At 40.7% G+C, this 23,243-nt stretch overlaps 1 protein-coding gene across 1 annotated transcript in view; it reads right to left on the reverse strand.

Annotated features, from left to right (window-relative positions):
- Positions 1 to 794: 794 nt before the first annotated feature.
- The window catches only part of LOC128664064 (damage-control phosphatase ARMT1), a 74,938-nt gene continuing 52,489 nt past the window's right edge, over positions 795 to 23,243 (reverse strand). Inside the window, exons 5-6 of the mRNA XM_053718739.1 lie at positions 15,927 to 16,092; positions 795 to 1,768 (exon numbers count right to left, since the gene is read on the reverse strand). Coding sequence (XP_053574714.1) covers positions 998 to 1,768; positions 15,927 to 16,092 — 937 coding nt within the window. The 3' untranslated portion in view covers positions 795 to 997. The remainder of the gene's footprint in view (positions 1,769 to 15,926; positions 16,093 to 23,243) is intronic.

Raw genomic sequence — 23,243 nt, forward strand, 5'->3', positions numbered from 1 at the left:
CACAACTATAAATATATATATATATATATATATATATATATATATATACACATATATATACATATATATACACACTGTGCTACATACCTCCTTTGCTGAATGAAATTCTGATGCTGTCTGTGACTGCATCAGAACGAGGCTCCCATAGGAGCCTATGGAAACGCGCTCTCGTGAGTGCAATTCGCTGGTATTACAAAGTGGAACACTAATATCGCTTGCATGCAAGCAATATTTAGCGCTCCATTTGTAATCTGGCCCATGGTGTTTTATGGGTTATTTACTCTGCACACTCTGGTGTTTTGCAACCACATATGCACATGGGGCCCTTTCTACAACAAAAAATAAAATTGCTTGATGTAAAGAACAAAGGGAAGTTGATAGTACAGAAAATGTAAAGTGTGGGATAATATGAAACAATATTCTCATGGAGTACTTGGCCAGCCAGGAGTAAGGGAAGAACAGGATCGTTGGTAAAGATGCTTCTGCACACGGTTTTAGTTTTCTCTGCACATTTCAGACTTTGCAGTACAAAAACGCATTTATATGACACATGTCCTTGGTTTCTAATGCACATTTAAAGGGACAGTCTAGTTAAAATCATTAAACTTTCATGATTCAGAAAGTCTGTAAACAGCATTGAAATAAGGGGGCAGTCTGCAGAGGCTTAGATACAAGGTAATCACAGAGTTAAAAAGTGTATTAATATAACCGTGTTGGTTATGCAAATATGGGGACTGGGTAATAAAGGGATTAGCTATCATCTTTTAAAACAATAAAAATTCTAGAGTAGACTGTCCCTTTAAAAAACAACATTTATTTCTTCCACGTGTATAATGCGTAATATGATACGTATTATAAACACATGCATTCAAGTATAGCCATTTTGTACTATTGTAATGGGAGACTAGAGGACATTATTTTATGTCAGATATGGCATCCAGCAAACCAATCTATTTTTTAAAGCATTCATTATGCAGCAAGTGTTCCACACCAACTTTTATGTGGAATCGCTAAACTGAATTACTCCATATTTCCCAGTGATCATCCAGTCAGGATCAGATGCTGCAAGCTTTTCTCCAACTCCTGGTTCCAAACCTACCTGCACATCAGCTTTCAAGGTTCTTACACTGCAGAGTGGTGCAGGGTGAAACGCCCTAAGGGCTTTGGAAAAAGGCACAGTGAAGTTCCATCGCCTGTCTCCAGTAAGCTTCCTATAATTTAAATCTCCCTTAAATATAATCAGTTGTGACTTCTGCAACTCTGAGTATAAATCTGGAGCAGTAACAGCCATACTGCAGAATTCATGTGGTAATGTCCAAAATAAGTGTTCATGATAAATCCAGGATTCGTTTTGTAAGTATTTTTGCCAGTTAGCACCACATTCTGACATACACTTGTTGTTCGTTTTTAAAAGCTGCTTGATTGTCCAGTTAAAATCTTGTTTTGTTACATCTGAAACATACCAAGGTATGCACTTTGCATGGAAATGAACTTCAGTAGCTAGCTTTAAAGAAAGCAATGCGTCAGCTAGAGCGAAATCCGTAATAAGCTCAAATCCAGAATTATCTAGGACAATGTCAACTCTAGTCTTTGTATCTCCACCATTGTTTAGTGTCTTTCTTCTGGAAAGAATGGTCCAGAGAGATCCTATGTTATCAACCAAGATACAAGGTCTAAAAGTTTCAAGAGAATTTAGAATACTGTACTTCTGAGAGTTGTCCTGGCCTCCTGAAATTGACAGGTCACATTTGTTTCCCCATAAGGATGCCTAACAAAAAAACAAAAACAAAACATTCTACCATGTAAAATTATAGGTCTACAAAATTCAAACAACTTAAGTGCAATTCTAATTTTATTTCTTACCACTATTCAGCAGACTTGAATTTGAACTGATGTACAGGTTTGTATAAATAAAATATGAAATTGACATTTTAGTTTAAAAATTATTAGCTCAAATTCATTTTTGCGCTATTCATCTTAGGAATCTACGTGTTTAATCCCAACAAAGGGGTTACGCACAATTTAAAGGGACAGTAAAGTTAAAGGGACAGTCCACACTAAAATTGCTATTGTTTAAAAAGATAGATAATGCCTTTATTACCCATTACCCAGCTTTCCACAACCAACATTGATATATTAAATATACTTTATAATATTTAATCCTCTAAATTTCTGCCCGTTTCTAAGCTAATATAGACAGCCTCTTATCACATGCTTTTTATTTGCTTTTCACAACAGGAGACTGCTAGTTCATGCGGGCCATATAGATAAATAACTCCACGGGCGTGAACACGTTAAGAGTCAGCACAACACAGCACTAATTGGCTAAAATGCAAGTCAACAGATAATAAATAAAAAAAGGTCTTGTGATCAGGGGGCTGTCTGCAGAGGCTTAGATACAAGGTAATCACAGAGGTAAAAAGTATATTAATATAACTGTGTTAGTTATGCAAAACTGGGGAATGGGTAATAAAGGTATTATCTATATTTTTAAACAAAAATTATATCGCAGACTGTCCCTTTAAAATTAAACTTTCATGATTCAGCTAAAGCACATAATATAAGTAAATTGGAAAGTTGTTTAAAATTATCTAATTTGCTTCCTTCTCTTAGTATCCTTTGTTGAACAGCATACCCAGGTAGGCTTTGGCAGCAGCAATGCATTACTGGCAGCCAGACGCCTCGTCATTGGTTCACAGGATGTGTTCAGCTAGCTCCCAGTAATGCACTACTGCTCCGTCAACAACAAATACCAAGAGAATGAATCAAATGTGATAATAGAAGTAAAATGGAAAGTTGTAAAAAACTGTAGGCTCTATTTGAATCATGAAAGTAAAATGAAAGAAAAAAAATTGGGTTTCATGTCCATGACAGAATTTGCTTTTTGGCCGGTTTAGGGAGTGTGGGACAAGCACATTTTTTTTTTACACAAACCCAAGATGTGTTTAAAGTCCTTTTAAAGCTCAGGAGCTGGTCCTGAGCGGGAAGCAACCAGTGAGCCAATAAGCAGCAGAAGCACAACCCTGCCAATCACTGGCTCTAATAAGTTAGGTGTAATGTTTGCACCACAATGTCCCTTTAACTTGTTTAAATGCCAGTGCTATGTGAAAACAAATTGACACTAAATTACAGCTTTAGAATTCATATAAAAAGTAATAAATGTCTTGAGGAGAAAACTGCTTTCTTTTTACATTTACAGCACTTTAAAGGGACAGTCTAGTCCAAAATAAATGTTCATGATTCAGATAGGGTATGTCATTTTAAATTTTGCAATTTACTTTTATCACCAATTTTGCGTTGTTCTCTTAGTATTCTTAGTTGAAAGCAAAACCTAGGTAGGCTCATATGTTAATTTCTTAGACCTTGAAGGCCGCCTCATATCTGAATGCATTTGACAGTTTTTAACCACTAGAGCAGAGCTTTCCAATCTTTTCATGTTGGTGACACACTTTTTAGACCTACATCATTTTGCGACATAGTAATTTAGTTGTACTAGCAAACAGGAAGTTAAACTAACTTGTTTTAAGAAATACAGACACATAAATTATATAACAAAAAATGTATTTACAAGTAACAGTATGTATGTGCAAGAATTAAAAAAAAGTTTATAAACACCAATAGCTACTTATTATTTTAATGGGATGTGTGAGGTTGATGGGATGAACACAGTTTCTGAATATTTGGTGGAATATTAGATAAAGACACTCGCATTTCATCTGCAAGCAGCTGTCCCACTCACTGACTACACGTGCAGTCACGAGCCAATATGCCATCAAAGCCGCCAATGGGAATAGTTTCAGTTCCTGCTGAGCTGCGCCAATAGGTTAAAGATGATCTGTGACCCACTAGGTATCAATAATGTGTCAACCATGTGATATGCATAGCAGGCAGGGGGAAAAGTCGAATCCAAACAATTTTTAAAAAAAAAAATAAATTCAAGTTTTTTTATGCTGAAGCAGGGACACATCTACCCACTGCTGCTGACACACTAAAGTGTCATGACACACAGTTTGGAAAGCACTGCACTAGAGGGTGTTAGTTAATGTGTTTCATATAGATAACATTGTGTTCATGCCGTGGAGTTACCTAGGAGTCAGCACTGATTGGCTAAAATGCAAGTCTGTCAAAACAACAGAGATAAGGTGACAGTCTGCAGAGGCTTATATACAAGGTAATCACAGACGTAAAAGTTATATTAATATAACTGTGTTGGTTATGCCAAACTGAGAAATGGGTAATAAAGAGATTATCTATCTTTTGAAACAATATCATTCTGGGATAGACTGTCCCTTTAATGGCTAAGAATACATGTACTGTATATATTAAACTAAAAACCATTTAAACAAAACAAAGATCAGTTATTGCCATCAGGTATTAGGAATCTAAATGTCATCACATACGCTTGGTTTTCTGTATAGAGGCTTTCAATAACAGTTCTCATTTTTATTGTAAAATATACATAATTGTACTGTATTTAAAGGGCCATTATAGTTTAAAAATAACATGCTCTAATTCATTAGAGCATGTTGTTTTAAGATTATTGACCCTTCGCTACTATGTGTTTCACCCCCACAAAGGTGTTAAACACACAATAGAAGTGCCACTCTGCAGAACACTGGTGGACACGAGCGGAAACTGCTGCTGATCCAATTAGCTGTGCTGGTTTAAACAGTAGAGTCGTGTGACTAGTGCTGCTAATTGGATCAGTGACGGTTTCTTGCTCGGTGACCAGCAGTGCTCTGTGGGTCATGAGCAGCCCTTCTACTCTGAATTGAACCTCTTTGGAGGGGGTAAAACGTGCAGTAATGTAGGGTAGATAGTCAAAATTACATGCTCTAACAATTACAGCATATCATTCATTTATATTTTACTATTATGGCCCTTAAACAAACCTGTGCTTTGTAAATTAAACCAAATTTGATTAATGGATGGATTAGATATTTCAGGTTATGGAATTAGCACTTTTCCTAAATTTACAAACTATCCAAATATTTTGTCTGTGACAGGATCTCTAGGCTAGGCTTTGAAGATGTGCTATTGAATACATTCCAGCCTGATCAGCACGCCAAATACACAATTACTAATATTTGTGCATAAGTGTTAAAACAGAACTAACAATAGGAACAAGGTCAGTTCATAAAAATTAAAAAGTGTCTGCAATTAAAAATTATTTGATTTTATTAATAATTCTCTGTATAATTACCTCATATGAAAATTCTTCTTTCTTTCCTGGCATGGAGAGTCCACGAATCCATACAATTACTAGTGGGAATTCAACTCCTGGCCATCAGGAGGAAACAAAGAACACCCCAACTGAGCTGTTAAGTATCACTCCCACAAATCTCCAGTCATTCTTTGCTTGTACATTGGGGAAATGCTATGTCTATGTAATTATCTTTGGTAAGAGTAATGGTGGCTAATAGCAGTTGGAGGTCGGTGAGGTAGTCCTTACTTTAACTCCAACAATGTATGCTACACCTTATATAGAAATCCAGGGTTGGTAACTCTGTTTTTCTTGTATCTTCAGGCCCCTGTCAGCGGTCAGATGAGGCTCACAGACCTGGAGTTGCTGTGACTGCTCCACAGCAGAAGACCCTGGAGAGTAAGTCCTTTCATATTTGCCTCATAAAGAAGAATATATCTGAGGAAGGACTGCAATAATATCAGGGACCTAGTGGGACCTGCTACCCTCAGAAAGGGTTTATATTTTCATTATATATCCACTGTTTCAGGATATTTTGCAAACAAGCAGCTTTCTGGCTTTTTGCCAGGGTCAGGGGTTTTGCCGCTTACATTGCCGGGCAATTTTACTGATATCCCAGGCTGTATATACAGGGAGTGCAGAATTATTAGGCAAATGAGTATTTTGACCACATCATCCTCTTTATGCATGTTGTCTTACTCCAAGCTGTATAGGCTCGAAAGCCTACTACCAATTAAGCATATTAGGTGATGTGCATCTCTGTAATGAGAAGGGGTGTGGTCTAATGACATCAACACCCTATATCAGGTGTGCATAATTATTAGGCAACTTCCTTTCCTTTTTAAAAATGGGTCAAAAGAAGGACTTGACAGGCTCAGAAAAGTAAAAAATAGTGAGATATCTTGCAGAGGGATGCAGCACTCTTAAAATTGCAAAGCTTCTGAAGCGTGATCATCGAACAATCAAGCGTTTCATTCAAAATAGTCAACAGGGTCGCAAGAAGCGTGTGGAAAAACCAAGGCGCAAAATAACTGCCCATGAACTGAGAAAAGTCAAACGTGCAGCTGCCAAGATGCCACTTGCCACCAGTTTGGCCATATTTCAGAGCTGCAACATCACTGGAGTGCCCAAAAGCACAAGGTGTGCAATACTCAGAGACATGGCCAAGGTAAGAAAGGCTGAAAGACGACCACCACTGAACAAGACACACAAGCTGAAACATCAAGACTGGGCCAAGAAATATCTCAAGACTGATTTTTTTTAAGGTTTTATGGACTGATGAAATGAGAGTGAGTCTTGATGGGCCAGATGGATGGGCCCGTGGCTGGATTGGTAAAGGGCAGAGAGCTCCAGTCCGACTCAGACGCCAGCAAGGTGGAGGTAGAGTACTGGTTTGGGCTGGTATCATCAAAGATGAGCTTGTGGGGCCTTTTCGGGTTGAGGATGGAGTCAAGCTCAACTCCCAGTCCTACTGCCAGTTTCTGGAAGACACCTTCTTCAAGCAGTGGTACAGGAAGAAGTCTGCATCCTTCAAGAAAAAACAAAATTTATGCTTACCTGATAAATTCATTTCTCCTGTAGTGTGGTCAGTCCACGGGTCATCATTACTTCTGGGATATTATCTCCTCCCCTACAGGAAGTGCAAGAGGATTCACCCAGCAGAGCTGCTATATAGCTCCTCCCCCCTACGTCACCTCCAGTCATTCGACCAAAGGACCAACGAGAAAGGAGAAGCCGAAGGGTGTAGTGGTGACTGGAGTATAATCCAAAAAATTTTTTAGCCTGCCATAAAAAACAGGGCGGGCCGTGGACTGACCACACTACAGGAGAAATGAATTTATCAGGTAAGCATAAATTTTGTTTTCTCCTGTTAAGTGTGGTCAGTCCACGGGTCATCATTACTTCTGGGATACCAATACCAAAGCAAAAGTACACGGATGACGGGAGGGACAGGCAGGCTCTTTATACGGAGGGAACCACTGCCTGAAGAACCTTTCTCCCAAAAACAGCCTCCGAAGAAGCAAAAGTGTCAAATTTGTAAAATTTGGAAAAAGTATGAAGAGAAGACCAAGTTGCAGCCATGCAAATCTGTTCAACAGAAGCCTCATTCTTAAAGGCCCAAGTGGACGCCACAGCTCTAGTAGAATGAGCTGTAATTCTTTCAGGAGGCTGCTGTCCAGCAGTCTCATAGGCTAATCGTATTATGCTACGAAGCCAAAAAGAGAGAGAGGTAGCCGAAGCTTTTTGACCTCTCCTCTGACCAGAATAAACGACAAACAGGGAAGACGTTTGACGAAAATCCTTAGTTGCCTGTAGATAAAATTTCAGGGCACGGACTACATCTAGATTGTGTAGCAGACGTTCCTTCTTCGAGGAAGGATTAGGACACAAAGATGGAACAACAATCTCTTGATTGATATTCCTGTTAGTGACCACCTTAGGTAGGAACCCAGGTTTAGTACGCAGAACTACCTTGTCTGAATGAAAAATCAGATAAGGAGAATCACAATGTAAGGCAGATAACTCAGAAACTCTTCGAGCCGAGGAAATAGCCATTAAAAACAGAACTTTCCAAGATAACAACTTGATATCAATGGAATGAAGGGGTTCAAACGGAACGCCCTGTAAAACATTAAGAACTAAGTTCAAACTCCATGGCGGAGCAACAGTTTTAAACACAGGCTTGATCCTAGCTAAAGCCTGACAAAAAGCTTGAACGTCCGGAACTTCTGACAGACGTTTGTGTAAAAGAATGGACAGAGCTGAAATCTGTCCCTTTAAAGAACTAGCAGATAACCCCTTTTCTAAACCTTCTTGTAGAAAAGACAATATCCTTGGAATCCTAACCTTACTCCATGAGTAACTCTTGGATTCGCACCAATATAAGTATTTACGCCATATTTTATGGTAAATCCTTCTGGTAACAGGCTTCCTAGCCTGTATTAAGGTATCAATAACTGGCTCAGAAAAACCACGTTTTGATAAAATCAAGCGTTCAATTTCCAAGCAGTCAGCTTCAGAGAAGTTAGATTTTGATGTTTGAATGGACCCTGGATCAGAAGGTCCTGTTTCAGAGGTAGAGACCAAGGCGGACAGGATGACATGTCCACTAGATCTGCATACCAAGTCCTGCGTGGCCATGCAGGTGCTATTAGAATCACTGATGCTCTCTCCTGTTTGATTCTGGCAATCAATCGAGGAAGCATCGGGAAGGGTGGAAACACATAAGCCATCCCGAAGGTCCAAGGTGCTGTCAAAGCATCTATCAGAACCGCTCCCGGATCCCTGGATCTGGACCCGTAGCGAGGAAGCTTGGCGTTCTGACGAGACGCCATGAGATCTATCTCTGGTTTGCCCCAACGTCGAAGTATCTGGGCAAAGACCTCCGGATGAAGTTCCCACTCCCCCGGATGAAAAGTCTGACGACTTAAGAAATCAGCCTCCCAGTTCTCCACTCCCGGGATGTGGATTGCAGATAGGTGGCAAGAGTGAGACTCTGCCCAGCGAATTATCTTTGATACTTCCATCATTGCTAGGGAGCTTCTTGTCCCTCCCTGATGGTTGATGTAAGCTACAGTCGTGATGTTGTCCGACTGAAACCTGATGAACCCCCGAGTTGTTAACTGGGGCCAAGCCAGAAGGGCATTGAGAACTGCTCTCAATTCCAGAATGTTTATTGGAAGGAGACTCTCCTCCTGATTCCATAGTCCCTGAGCCTTCAGAGAATTCCAGACAGCACCCCAACCTATAAGGCTGGCGTCTGTTGTTACAATTGTCCAGTCTGGCCTGCTGAATGGCATTCCCCTGGACAGGTGTGGCCGATAAAGCCACCATAGAAGAGAATTTCTGGTCTCTTGATTCAGATTCAGAGTGGGGGACAAATCTGAGTAATCCCCATTCCACTGACTTAGCATGCACAATTGCAGCGGTCTGAGATGTAGGCGTGCAAAAGGTACTATGTCCATTGCCGCTACCATTAAGCCGTTCACCTCCATGCATTGAGCTACTGACGGGTGTTGAATGGAATGAAGGACCCGGCATGCATTTTGAAGCTTTGTTAACCTGTCTTCTGTCAGGTAAATCTTCATTTCTACAGAATCTATCAGAGTCCCCAAGAAGGGAACTCTTGTGAGTGGAAAGAGAGAACTCTTCTTTTCGTTCACCTTCCATCCATGCGACCTTAGAAATGCCAGTACTAACTCTGTATGAGACTTGGCAGTTTGAAAGCTTGAAGCTTGTATCAGAATGTCGTCTAGGTACGGAGCTACCGAAATTCCTCGCGGTCTTAGTACCGCCAGAAGAGTACCCAGAACCTTTGTGAAGATTCTTGGAGCTGTAGCCAATCCGAATGGAAGAGCTACAAACTGGTAATGCCTGTCTAGAAAGGCAAACCTTAGATACCGGTAATGATTTCTGTGAATCGGTATGTGAAGGTAAGCATCCTTTAAATCCACTGTGGTCATGTACTGACCCTCTTGGATCATGGGCAAAATTGTTCGAATCGTTTCCATCTTGAACGATGGAACTCTTAGGAATTTGTTTAGGATCTTTAAATCCAAGATTGGCCTGAAAGTTCCCTCTTTTTTGGGAACTACAAACAGATTTGAGTAAAACCCTTGTCCTTGTTCCGACCGCGGAACTGGATGGATCACTCCCATTAATAAAAGATCTTGTACGCAGCGTAGGAACGCTTCTTTCTTTATTTGGTTTGTTGACAACCTTGACAGATGAAATCTCCCTCTTGGGGGAGAGGATTTGAAGTCCAGAAGGTATCCCTGAGATATGATCTCTAACGCCCAGGGATCCTGAACATCTCTTGCCCAAGCCTGGGCGAAGAGAGAAAGTCTGCCCCCTACTAGATCCGGTCCCGCATCGGGGGCCCTCGATTCATGCTGTCTTAGGGGCAGCAGCAGGTTTCCTGGCCTGATTGCCCTTGTTCCAGGACTGGTTAGGTTTCCAGCCTTGTCTGTAGCGAGCAACAGCTCCTTCCTGTTTTGGTGCAGAGGAAGTTGATGCTGTTCCTGCTTTAAAATTACGAAAGGAACGAAAATTAGACTGTCTAGCCCTAGGTTTGGCTTTGTCCTGAGGCAGGGCATGGCCTTTACCTCCTGTAATGTCAGCGATAATCTCCTTCAAACCGGGCCCGAAAAAGGTCTGCCCTTTGAAAGGTATATTAAGCAATTTAGATTTAGAAGTAACATCAGCTGACCAGGATTTTAGCCACAGCGCTCTGCGTGCCTGAATGGCAAATCCGGAATTCTTAGCCGTAAGTTTAGTTAAATGTACTACGGCATCTGAAATAAATGAGTTAGCTAACTTAAGGGTTCTAAGTTTGAGTGTAATCTCATCTAGTGTAGATGATTCAAGTGTCTCTTCCAGAGACTCAAACCAAAATGCTGCTGCAGCCGTGACAGGCGCAATACATGCAAGAGGTTGCAATATAAAACCTTGTTGAACAAACATTTTCTTAAGGTAACCCTCTAATTTTTTATCCATTGGATCTGAAAAGGCACAGCTATCCTCCACCGGGATAGTGGTACGCTTAGCTAAAGTAGAAACTGCTCCCTCCACCTTAGGGACCGTTTGCCATAAGTCCCGTGTGGTGGCGTCTATTGGAAACATTTTTCTAAATATCGGAGGAGGTGAGAACGGCACACCGGGCCTATCCCACTCCTTAGTAACAATTTCAGTAAGTCTCTTAGGTATAGGAAAAACATCAGTACTCGCCGGTACCGCAAAATATTTATCCAACCTACACATTTTCTCTGGTATTGCAACTGTGTTACAATCATTCAGAGCCGCTAACACCTCCCCTAGTAATACACGGAGGTTTTCCAGCTTAAATTTAAAATTTGAAATATCTGAATCCAGTCTGTTTGGATCAGAACCGTCACCCACAGAATGAAGTTCTCCGTCCTCATATTCTGCCGCCTGTGACGCAGTGTCTGACATGGCCCTAATATTATCAGCGCACTCTGTTCTCACCCCAGAGTGATCACGCTTGCCTCTAAGTTCTGGTAATTTAGCCAAAACTTCAGTCATAACAGTAGCCATATCCTGTAATGTGATTTGAAATGGCCGCCCAGATGTACTCGGCGCTACAATATCACGCACCTCCCGAGCGGGAGATGCAGGTACTGACACGTGAGGCGAGTTAGTCGGCATAACTCTCCCCTCGTTGTCTGGTGAAATATGTTCAATTTGTACAGATTGACTTTTATTTAAAGTAGCATCAATACAGTTAGTACATAAATTTCTATTGGGCTCCACTTTGGCATTAGCACATATAGCACATGTATCTTCCTCTGAATCAGACATGTTTAACACACTAGCAATTAACTAGCAACTTGGAAATGCTTTTTCAAGTAATTTACAATAATATGAAAACGAACTGTGCCTATAAGAAGCACAGAAAAAATTATGACAGTTGAAAATAATTAAGTTATAGCATCAAATCTTTGTAAGAAATATACAATTTTAGCAAAGGATTGTTCCCATTAGCAAAGGATAACTAACCCTGGCAGCAGAAAAAATACACAAATAAACGTTTTTTTATCACAGTCAACTACAATCTTCACAGCTCTGCTGTGATGATTACCTCCCTCAAAAAAGGCTTTGGAGATCCCTGAGTTCTGTAGAGATGAACCGGATCATGCAGGAAGAAAATGAACCTCTGACTGAGTTTTTTGATGCGTAGTAAAAGCGCCAAAAATGGCCCCTCCCCCTCACACATAACAGTGAGAGAGATCAGTGAACTGCTTTAATTTAAACAAAACTATTGCCAAGTGGAAAAAATAGTGCCCAAAACATTTTTTCACCCAGTACCTCAGAGAAATAAACGTTTTTACATGCCAGCAAAAAAACGTTTAACCTCAATAAATTAATTGTTATTTAAAACCTATTGCAAGTCCCTGCAAATTAGGTTAAGTCTATGCATACAGTATAAATCCAGTGAAGTACCATTCCCCAGAATACTGAAGTGTAAAATATACATACATGACAGCCTGATACCAGCTACATCTACTGCATTTAAGGCTGAGTTTACATTATAACGGTATGGCAGGATTTTCTCATCAATTCCATGTCAGAAAATAACAAACTGCTACATACCTCTTTGCAGATTAATCTGCCCGCTGTCCCCTGATCTGAAGTTTACCTCTCCTCAGATGGCCGAGAAACAGCAATATGATCTTAACTACTCCGGCTAAAATCATAGAAAAAACTCAGGTAGATTTTTCTTCAAATTCTACCAGAGAATGAATAACACACTCCGGTGCTATTATAAAATAACAAACTTTTGATTGAAGGTAATAAACTAATTAAATCACCACAGTCCTCTCACACATCCTATCTATTCGTTGGGTGCAAGAGAATGACTGGGGGTGACGTAGGGGGGAGGAGCTATATAGCAGCTCTGCTGGGTGAATCCTCTTGCACTTCCTGTAGGGGAGGAGATAATATCCCAGAAGTAATGATGACCCGTGGACTGACCACACTTAACAGGAGAAACATGATTTTCATGCAGGACAATGCTCCATCACACGCGTCCAAGTACTCCACAGCGTGGCTGGCAAGAAAGGGTATAAAAGAAGAAAATCTAATGACATGGCCTCCTTGTTCACCTGATCTGAACCCCATTGAGAAGCTGTGGTCCATCATCAAATGTGAGATTTACAAAGAGGGAAAACAGTACACCTCTCTGAACAGTGTCTGGGAGGCTGTGGTTGCTGCTGCACGCAATGTTGATGGTGAACAGATCAAAACACTGACAGAATCCATGGATGGCAGGCTTTTGAGTGTCCTTGCAAAGAAAGGTGGCTATATTGGTCACTGATTTGTTTTTGTTTTGTTTTTGAATGTCAGAAATGTATATTTGTGAATGTTGAGATGTTATATTGGTTTCACTGGTAAAAATAAATAATTGAAATGGGTATATATTTGTTTTTTGTTAAGTTGCCTAATAATTATGCACAGTAATAGTCACCTGCACACACAGATATCCCCCTAAAATAGCTATAACTAAAAACAAACTAAAAACTACTTCCAAAACTATTCAGCTTTGATATTAATGAGTTTTTTGGGTTCATTGAGAACATGGTTGTTGTTCAATAATAAAATGAATCCTCAAAAATACAACTTGCCTAATAATTCTGCACTCCCTGTATGTGGGGACCGGGTTTCAGGGCGACATTTTATTCCCACATTCAATCCCTGCATGCTTTTGTTACTACGGACTTTGTAGTCCTAATGATAGGGGTTCAGCGTTAATTGAGTTTTATATATTTTCTTTTTCAGCAAAGGAGCATATTTGGAGGCTATTTATGGAGCAGTGATTTTGAGCGCCTGATATGTGTTCACCTGTTGTTGACCATTTGTGCTCAGGCCGTTATGCCGGTTAGTCTTTCCCCTATCGCAATAGTGTGATCGCTATGCACTCATCACATCTAGGTACTCCTTTAATACTCTAAGGGTGTGTTTGTGTACAATCCCATGTTTTCAATTTTCAGCAACTCTGTTTTCAGACTAACTTTAAATAGCGCCGATTTGCGAGTCTTATAGTGGGTTTTTTCTCTGCCAGTTTGTCAGCCTATGTGTACCGTTCCTATCGGGGCTTTGATATCATATGTGGGTGCATTAAACTTAATGGCCAACATGGCGCAGTTCAATCAAGTGTGTTGAAAGAAAGGCCATTTTGTGGGCGTGGCCTACTTCAATGCCGAGGTTCAGCGTGAGCACTCTATCTTACTCATCTCCCCTGTTAATGGCGATCGCATTGCGCGCCCTTACTTTATCTCTCTGCCCTTTCTCCTCCTCCTTTGAGTATTGATGCGGGCTAAGGGTTTGGGGTCTCCTAATGGTTGTAGACGGTACATGTGTTTTAGAAACTGCTGTGACAAATCTCTGTTGTGCTTCCACTTATAATTTTCTAGAGGTGTTTCTCTGCAAATAATAGTGTGTTATCTTGGTATTTGCCGCCACTGGTGGCAGTTCATTGCAAATTAGGCTCTTAGGATTGTATTCCTAGCTCAGCACTACAGCTGTCATTTCAATTCTTTTTGCATAATCTTCTGAGCGACTTACCAGATGTTCAGGCCTTGGTTATGATCAGGCCTGTGTTTTGATTGGTTGATCCTCTTGGAGCCTTAATCTTGTTTTCAAGGTTATGCAGGCTCCTCTTGAGCCTAGGCTCTCTATTGATCCTAAGTTATTGGTTTGGAAGTTTTTATCTCCTCTAGCGTTTTCTTTGCTTGTAGACTTTTGGAACTTTCGGCTCTACAAGTGTAAATGCTTTATTTTTTTCATACCAGATTGGGATCTTTTTCCTAATAGTGGTTGCGAACCTTTATCTCCTTTTGGAGATTGTCATTCCTTAGTCCTGTCCTAATCTTCTTCTCCTAAATTTCATCTGTTACATAAAGAATGTAGTGAGTTCTTTGCCTTTTATCTGCAGGATTTGTGGAATTTTTGGCATTCTATTGCTCTTTTTGTTTTGTTTTCTAATGCTCGTATCGACCAGAAATCTACTTCTCCTTCTGTTTCCATATCGTAAATTGGTTTGCTTAGGGGACAGCTGGACATCAGCCTCCTGAGGGTCTTATGGTTTTTTCCTCTAGGGCTGCCTCTTCTTCCTGGGCTTTCAAAAAAAAAAAAATTAGGTTCTGTGGATCTCATCTGCAATGCGACCACTTAGTCCTAGTTGCATACTTTTTCAGAACGTTCCAAATTCGATGTTTGCTTAAGTTGAGGCTTCCTTTGAGAGAATAGTTTTTCAAGAGGTGGTGCCTTCAGTTTAGGTCCGCCTGTCTTGTTTTTCCCTCCCTTTGCATTCTGTGTACTCTAGCTTGGCTATTGGTTCCCACTAGTAATTGAATGGATTCGTGGACTCTCCATGCCAGTGGAAAGAAAACAAAATTTATGCTTACCTGATAAATTATTTTCTTTCCTGGCATGGAGAGTCCACGACCAGCACTTATTTTTATTTCTCAGACGGCTTTTTGTTGTTTTTCTAAACTTTAGGCACCTCTTTACCTTTGTGTCCTCTTCTCTTTCCATATTTCTTCGGCTAAATGACTGGGGATTTATGGGAAGTGGGAGTGATACTTAAAGGGACAGTCTACACCAGAATTTTTATTGTTTAATCCCTTTATTACCCATTCCCCAGTTTTGCATAACCAACACAGTTATATTTATATACTTTTTACCTCTGTGATTATCTTGTATCTAAGCCTCTGCAAACTGCCCCTTTATTTCAGTTCTTTTGACAGACTTGCAGTTTAGCCAATCAGTGCTGGCTCCCAGATAATGTCACGTGCATGAGCACAGTGTTATCTATATGAAACACATGAACTGGTGAAAAACTGTTAAAATGCATTCTGAAAAGAGTTAGCCTTCAAGGTCTAAGAAATTAGCATATGAACCTCCTAGGTTAAGCTTTCAACTAAGAATAACAAGAGAACAAAGCAAAATTGGTGATAAAAGTAAATTGGAAAATTGTTTAAAATGACATGCCCTATCTGAATCATGAAAGTTTATTTTTGACTAGACTGTCCCTTTAACAGCTCTGCTGGGGTGTTCTTTGTATCCTCCTGGTGGCCAGGAGTTGAATTCCCAATAGTAATTGAATGTATTTGTGGACTCTCCATGCCAGGAAAGAAAATAATTTATCAGGTAAGCATAAATTTTGTTTTTACCCTTAATTTAGCTTGACTATTCAGCACATTACCTCAAGCAGTTTACGGAACTCTTCCAGTTGCTGATTGTTGCTGAGTTCTGCAATACCCTTTTTGAGCTCTTGTAAATAAGTACACAAAGCTAGAATAGCACTGTGTGACTGAAAGAAGCTGTCATTCTTCACTTCATTAAAAGCATCAAACCCACAAATAGGAGGACTGTAAAAACAAAATATTGAGAGACGAAAACTTTACTACATATGTTTTTAAACAAAATAAGTAAATATTCATTAAGACAATCACGTTTCATTGTAAATAGTAAGTAGTGGTTCTATGTTTTTTCTTTTAATAATTTTGTATTCATTTTCTCAAAAAAAAACCCAATAATAAATTAACAAAAAAAATCAACAGAAAAAATATATCCACACAGTTTTCCATAAAATGATATATTATTGATCAGAAGAACAGGGAGGGAAATATAAAACAAGAAAATATATGTATTATTAATTTCCTCTTCGATCAAAGGGAGAAAAAAAAAAAACAGAACAAAATAATGTAGGTCATAAGTTTTATAAAACACATCCTTTATATTCGATATAGGAAGAAATAAAAAGACACATTCACCTAGATTACGAGTTTTGCATTAGAGGCTGTACGGTGCTAACGAGCAGTTTTCCCTCACCGCTCACTTACCTACAGCGCTGGTATTACAGGTTTTAACAAACCCGTCGTTAAAAGACAAGAAGTGAGCGTTGCTCATTATCGCACTCCAATACCAGCGCTGCTTAAGTCAGCGGTGAGCTGGTGTAACATGCTTGTGCACAATTTCCCCATAGGAATCAACGGAGAGAGCCGGCTGAAAAAAAGTCAGACACCTGCAAAAAAGCAGCGTAAAACTCCTTAACGCAGCCCCATTGATTCCTATGGGGAAATAAAAGTTATGTCTATATCTAAAACCCTAACATGAACCAGAGTCTAAACACCCCTAATCTTACACTTATTAACCCCTAATCTGTCGCCCCGACATTATATTATTAACCCCTAATCTGCTGCTCTGGACACCGCCGCCACCTACATTATACTTATGAACCCCTAATCTGCTGCCCCCAACATCGCTGCCACCTACATTATATTTATTAACCCCTAATCTGCCGCCCCCAATGTCACCGCCACCTACCTACATGTATTAACCCCTAATTGGTCCCCCAACGTTGCCGCCACTATAATAAACATATTAACCCCTAAACCGCAGCACTCCCGCCTCGCAAACATTAGTTAAATATTATTAACCCCTAATCTGCCGGCCCTAACATCGCCGCCACCTACTTACATTTATTAACCCCTAATCTGCCGCCCCCAGCGTCGCTGCCACTATATTAAAGTTATTAACCCCTAAACCTAAGTCTATCCCTAAACCTAACACCCCCTAACTTAAATATAATTTAAATAAATCTAAATAAATATTACTATCATTAACTACATAATTCCTATTTAAAACTAAATACTTACCTGTAAAATAAACCCTAAGCTAGCTACAATATAACTAATAGTTACATTGTAGCTAGCTTAGGTTTTATTTTTATTTTACAGGCAAGTTTGTATTTATTTTAACTAGCTAGAATAGTTACTAAATAGTTATTAACTATTTAATAACTACCTAGCTAAAATAAATACAAATTTACCTGTAAAATAAAACCTAACCTAAGTTACCCTAACACTACACTATAATTAAATAAATTACATAAATTAAAAACAAATAAATTAAATTATCTAAAGTACAAAACCCCCCACTAAATTACAGAAAATAATAAACAAATTACAGATATTTTAACTAATTACACCTAATCTAATAACATAATTTATGCTTACCTGATAAATTCCTTTCTTCTGTTGTGTGATCAGTCCACGGGTCATCATTACTTCTGGGATATTATCTGCTCCCCTACAGGAAGTGCAAGAGGATTCACCCAGCAGAGTTGCTATATAGCTCCTCCCCTCTACGTCACCTCCAGTCATTCGACCAAAGACCAACGAGAAAGGAGAAGCCAAGGGTGTAGTGGTGACTGGAGTATAATTTAAAAAATATTTACCTGCCTTAAAAAACAGGGCGGGCCGTGGACTGATCACACAACAGAAGAAAGGAATTTATCAGGTAAGCATAAATTATGTTTTCTTCTGTTATGTGTGATCAGTCCACGGGTCATCATTACTTCTGGGATACCAATACCAAAGCAAAGGTACACGGATGACGGGAGGGATAGGCAGGCTCATTATACAGAAGGAACCACTGCCTGAAGAACCTTTCTCCCAAAAATAGCCTCCGAAGAAGCAAAAGTGTCAAATTTGTAAAATTTGGAAAAAGTATGAAGCGAAGACCAAGTTGCAGCCTTGCAAATCTGTTCAACAGAGGCCTCATTCTTAAAGGCCCAAGTGGAAGCCACAGCTCTAGTAGAATGAGCTGTAATTCTTTCAGGAGGCTGCTGTCCAGCAGTCTCATAGGCTAAACGTATTATGCTACGAAGCCAAAAAGAGAGAGAGGTAGCAGAAGCTTTTTGACCTCTCCTCTGTCCAGAATAAACGACAAACAGGGAAGAAGTTTGGCGAAAATCTTTAGTTGCCTGCAAGTAGAACTTGAGGGCACGAACTACATCCAGATTGTGTAGAAGACGTTCCTTCTTTGAAGAAGGATTTGGACACAAGGATGGAACAACAATCTCTTGATTGATATTCCTGTTAGAGACAACCTTAGGTAAGAACCCAGGTTTAGTACGCAGAACTACCTTGTCTGAGTGAAAGATCAGATAAGGAGAATCACAATGTAGGGCTGATAACTCAGAGACTCTTCGAGCCGAGGAAATAGCCATTAAAAATAGAACTTTCCAAGATAACAATTTTATATCAATGGAATGAAGGGGTTCAAACGGAACACCCTGTAAAACGTTAAGAACTAAGTTCAAACTCCATGGCGGAGCAACAGTTTTAAACACAGGCTTGATCCTAGCTAAAGCCTGACAAAAGGCCTGGATGTCTGAATTTTCTGACAGACGCCTGTGGAACAAGATGGACAGAGCTGAGATCTGTCCCTTTAATGAGCTAGCCGATAAACCCTTTTCTAAACCTTCTTGTAGAAAAGACAATATCCTAGGAATCCTAACCTTACTCCAGGAGTAATCTTTGGATTCACACCAGTATAGGTATTTACGCCATATTTTATGGTAAATCTTTCTGGTAACAGGCTTCCTAGCCTGTATCAGGGTATCAATAACCGACTCAGAAAAACCACGTTTTGATAAAATCAAGCGTTCAATTTCCAAGCAGTCAGCTTCAGAGAAGTTAGACTTTGATGTTTGAATGGACCCTGAATCAGAAGGTCCTGTCTTAGAGGTAGAGACCAAGGCGGACAGGATGACATGTCCACTAGATCTGCATACCAAGTCCTGCGCGGCCATGCAGGCGCTATTAGAATCACTGATGCTCTCTCCTGTTTGATTTTGGCAATCAATCGAGGAAGCAGCGGGAAGGGTGGAAACACATAAGCCATCCTGAAGTTCCAAGGTGCTGTCAAAGCATCTATCAGAACCGCTCCCGGATCCCTGGATCTGGATCCGTAGCGAGGAAGTTTGGCGTTCTGGCGAGACGCCATGAGATCTATCTCTGGTTTGCCCCAACGTTGAAGTATTTGGGCAAAGACCTCCGGATGAAGTTCCCACTCCCCCGGATGAAGAGTCTGGCGACTCAAGAAATCCGCCTCCCAGTTCTCCACTCCCGGGATGTGGATTGCTGACAGGTGGCAAGAGTGAGACTCTGCCCAGCGAATTATCTTTGATACTTCTATCATTGCTAGGGAGCTTCTTGTCCCTCCCTGATGGTTGATGTAAGCTACAGTCGTGATGTTGTCCGACTGAAACCTGATGAACCCCCGAGTCTTTAACTGGGGCCAAGCTAGAAGGGCATTGAGAACTGCTCTCAATTCCAGAATGTTTATTGGCAGGAGACTTTCCTCCTGACTCCATTGTCCCTGAGCCTTCAGAGAATTCCAGACAGCGCCCCAACCTAGAAGGCTGGCGTCTGTTGTTACAATTGTCCAGTCCGGCCTGCTGAACGGCATCCCCCTGGACAGATGTGGCCGAGAAAGCCACCATAGAAGAGAGTTTCTGGTCTCTTGATCCAGATTCAGAGTGGGGGACAAATCTGAGTAATCCCCATTCCACTGACTCAGCATGCACAATTGCAGCGGTCTGAGATGTAGGCGTGCAAAGGGTACTATGTCCATTGCTGCTACCATTAAGCCGATCACCTCCATGCATTGAGCTACTGACGGGAGTTGAATGGAATGAAGGACACGGCATGCATTTAGAAGCTTTGTTAATCTGTCCTCTGTCAAATAAATCTTCATTTCTACAGAATCTATAAGAGTCCCCAAGAATGGAACTCTTGTGAGAGGCAAGAGAGAACTCTTCTTTTCGTTCACTTTCCATCCATGCGACCTTAGAAATGCCAGAACTAACTCTGTATGAGACTTGGCAGTTTGAAAGCTTGAAGCTTGTATCAGAATGTCGTCTAGGTACGGAGCTACCGAAATTCCTCGCGGTCTCAGAACCGCTAGAAGGGCACCCAGAACCTTTGTGAAGATTCTTGGAGCCGTAGCCAATCCGAATGGAAGGGCTACAAACTGGTAATGCCTGTCTAAGAAGGCAAACCTTAGATACCGGTAATGATCTTTGTGAATCGGTATGTGAAGATAAGCATCCTTTAAATCCACTGTGGTCATGTACTGACCCTTTTGGATCATGGGTAAGATTGTCCGAATAGTTTCCATTTTGAACGATGGAACTCTTAGGAATTTGTTTAGGATCTTTAAATCCAAGATTGGCCTGAAAGTTCCCTCTTTTTTGGGAACCACAAACAGGTTTGAGTAAAACCCTTGTCCTTGTTCCGACCGCGGAACCGGATGGATCACTCCCATTAATAATAGATCTTGTACACAGCGTAGAAACGCGTCTTTCTTTATTTGGTTTGTTGACAACCTTGACAGATGAAATCTCCCTCTTGGGGGAGATAATTTGAAGTCTAGAAGGTATCCCTGAGATATGATCTCTAGCGCCCAGGGATCCTGGACATCTCTTGCCCAAGCCTGGGCGAAGAGAGAGAGTCTGCCCCCCACTAGATCCGGTCCCGGATCGGGGGCCCTCGGTTCATGCTGTCTTAGGGGCAGCAGCAGGTTTTCTGGCCTGCTTGCCCTTATTCCAGGACTGGTTAGGTTTCCAGCCTTGTCTGTAACGAGCAACAGCTCCTTCCTGTTTTGGTGCAGTGGAAGTTGATGCTGCACCTGCTTTGAAATTCCGAAAGGGACGAAAATTAGACTGTCTAGCCTTAGCTTTGGCTTTGTCTTGAGGTAGAGCGTGGCCCTTACCTCCTGTAATGTCAGCGATAATTTCTTTCAAACCGGGCCCAAATAAAGTTTGCCCCTTGAAAGGTATATTAAGTAATTTGGACTTAGAAGTTACATCAGCCGACCAGGATTTTAGCCACAGCGCCCTACGTGCCTGAATGGCGAATCCTGAATTCTTAGCCGTAAGTTTGGTTAAATGTACTACGGCCTCCGAAATGAATGAATTAGCTAGTTTAAGGACTCTAAGCCTGTCCGTAATGTCGTCCAGCGTAGCGGAACTAAGGTTCTCTTCCAGAGACTCAATCCAAAATGCTGCCGCAGCCGTAATCGGCGCGATGCATGCAAGGGGTTGCAATATAAAACCTTGTTGAACAAACATTTTCTTAAGGTAACCCTCTAATTTTTTATCCATAGGATCTGAAAAAGCACAGCTATCCTCCACCGGGATAGTGGTGCGCTTAGCTAAAGTAGAAACTGCTCCCTCCACCTTAGGGACCGTTTGCCATAAGTCCCGTGTGGTGGCGTCTATTGGAAACATCTTTCTAAATATTGGAGGGGGTGAGAACGGCACACCGGGTCTATCCCACTCCTTAGTAACAATTTCAGTTAATCTCTTAGGTATAGGAAAAACGTCAGTACTCGCCGGTACCGCAAAGTATTTATCCAACCTACACATTTTCTCTGGTATTGCAACGGTGTTACAATCGTTAAGAGCCGCTAAGACCTCCCCTAGTAATACACAGAGGTTTTCCAATTTAAATTTAAAGTTTGAAATATCTGAATCCAATCTGCTTGGATCAGAACCGTCACCTACAGAATGAAGCTCTCCGTCCTCATGCTCTGCAAGCTGTGACGCAGTATCAGACATGGCCCTAGAATTATCAGCGCACTCTGTTCTCACCCCAGAGTGATCACGCTTGCCTCTTAGTTCTGGTAACTTAGCCAAAACTTCAGTCATAACAGTAGCCATATCATGTAATGTTATCTGTAATGGCTGCCCAGATGTACTAGGCGCCATAATATCACGCACCTCCCGGGCGGGAGACGCAGGTACTGACACGTGAGGCGAGTTAGACGGCATAACTCTCCCCTCGCTATTTGGTGAAATTTGTTCAATTTGTACAGATTGGCTTTTATTTAAAGTAGCATCAATACAGTTAGTACATAAATTTCTATTGGGCTCCACCTTGGCATTGGAACAAATGACACAGGTATCTTCCTCTGAATCAGACATGTTTAACACACTAACAATAAACATGCAACTTGGTTACAATCTTATTTAACAAAAACGTACTGTGCCTCAAAGAAGCACTAAACGATTAAATGACAGTTGAAATAATGAACTGAAAAACAGTTATAGCATCACTCTTTAAAAACAACACAACTTGTTAGCAAAGGTTTGTTCCCATTAGTAAAGTAACACTAATTAAATTTTAAACATAAAAATCACAGAGCAACGTTTTAAAACACAGTCACTACATAAGTCTCACAGCTCTGCTGAGAGAATCTACCTCCCTTCAAAGAAGTTTGAAGACCCCTGAGTTCTGTTAGAGATGAACCGGATCATGCAGAAAATACAAGAGTAACTGACTGGAAATTTTTGATGCGTAGCAAAGAGCGCCAAAAACGGCCCCTCCCCCTCACACACAGCAGTGAGAGAGAAACGAAACTGTCATAATCAAAACAAGCAAACTGCCAAGTGGAAAAATAATGCCCAAATATTTATTCACTCAGTACCTCAGAAATGCAAACGATTCTACATTCCAGCAAAAACGTTTAACATGAATTAAATACCTATTAAAAGGTTTAATGTACTTTTACAGAGTAATTCCGGTGAAATACCATCCCCAGAATACTGAAGTGTAGAGTATACATACATGTCATTATAACGGTATGGCAGGATTTTCTCATCAATTCCATTCAGAAAATAAAAACTGCTACATACCTCAATGCAGATTCAACTGCCCGCTGTCCCCTG

The sequence above is a fragment of the Bombina bombina genome, chromosome 6, assembly GCF_027579735.1.
Source record: "Bombina bombina isolate aBomBom1 chromosome 6, aBomBom1.pri, whole genome shotgun sequence".
Taxonomy (NCBI): Eukaryota; Metazoa; Chordata; class Amphibia; order Anura; family Bombinatoridae; genus Bombina; species Bombina bombina.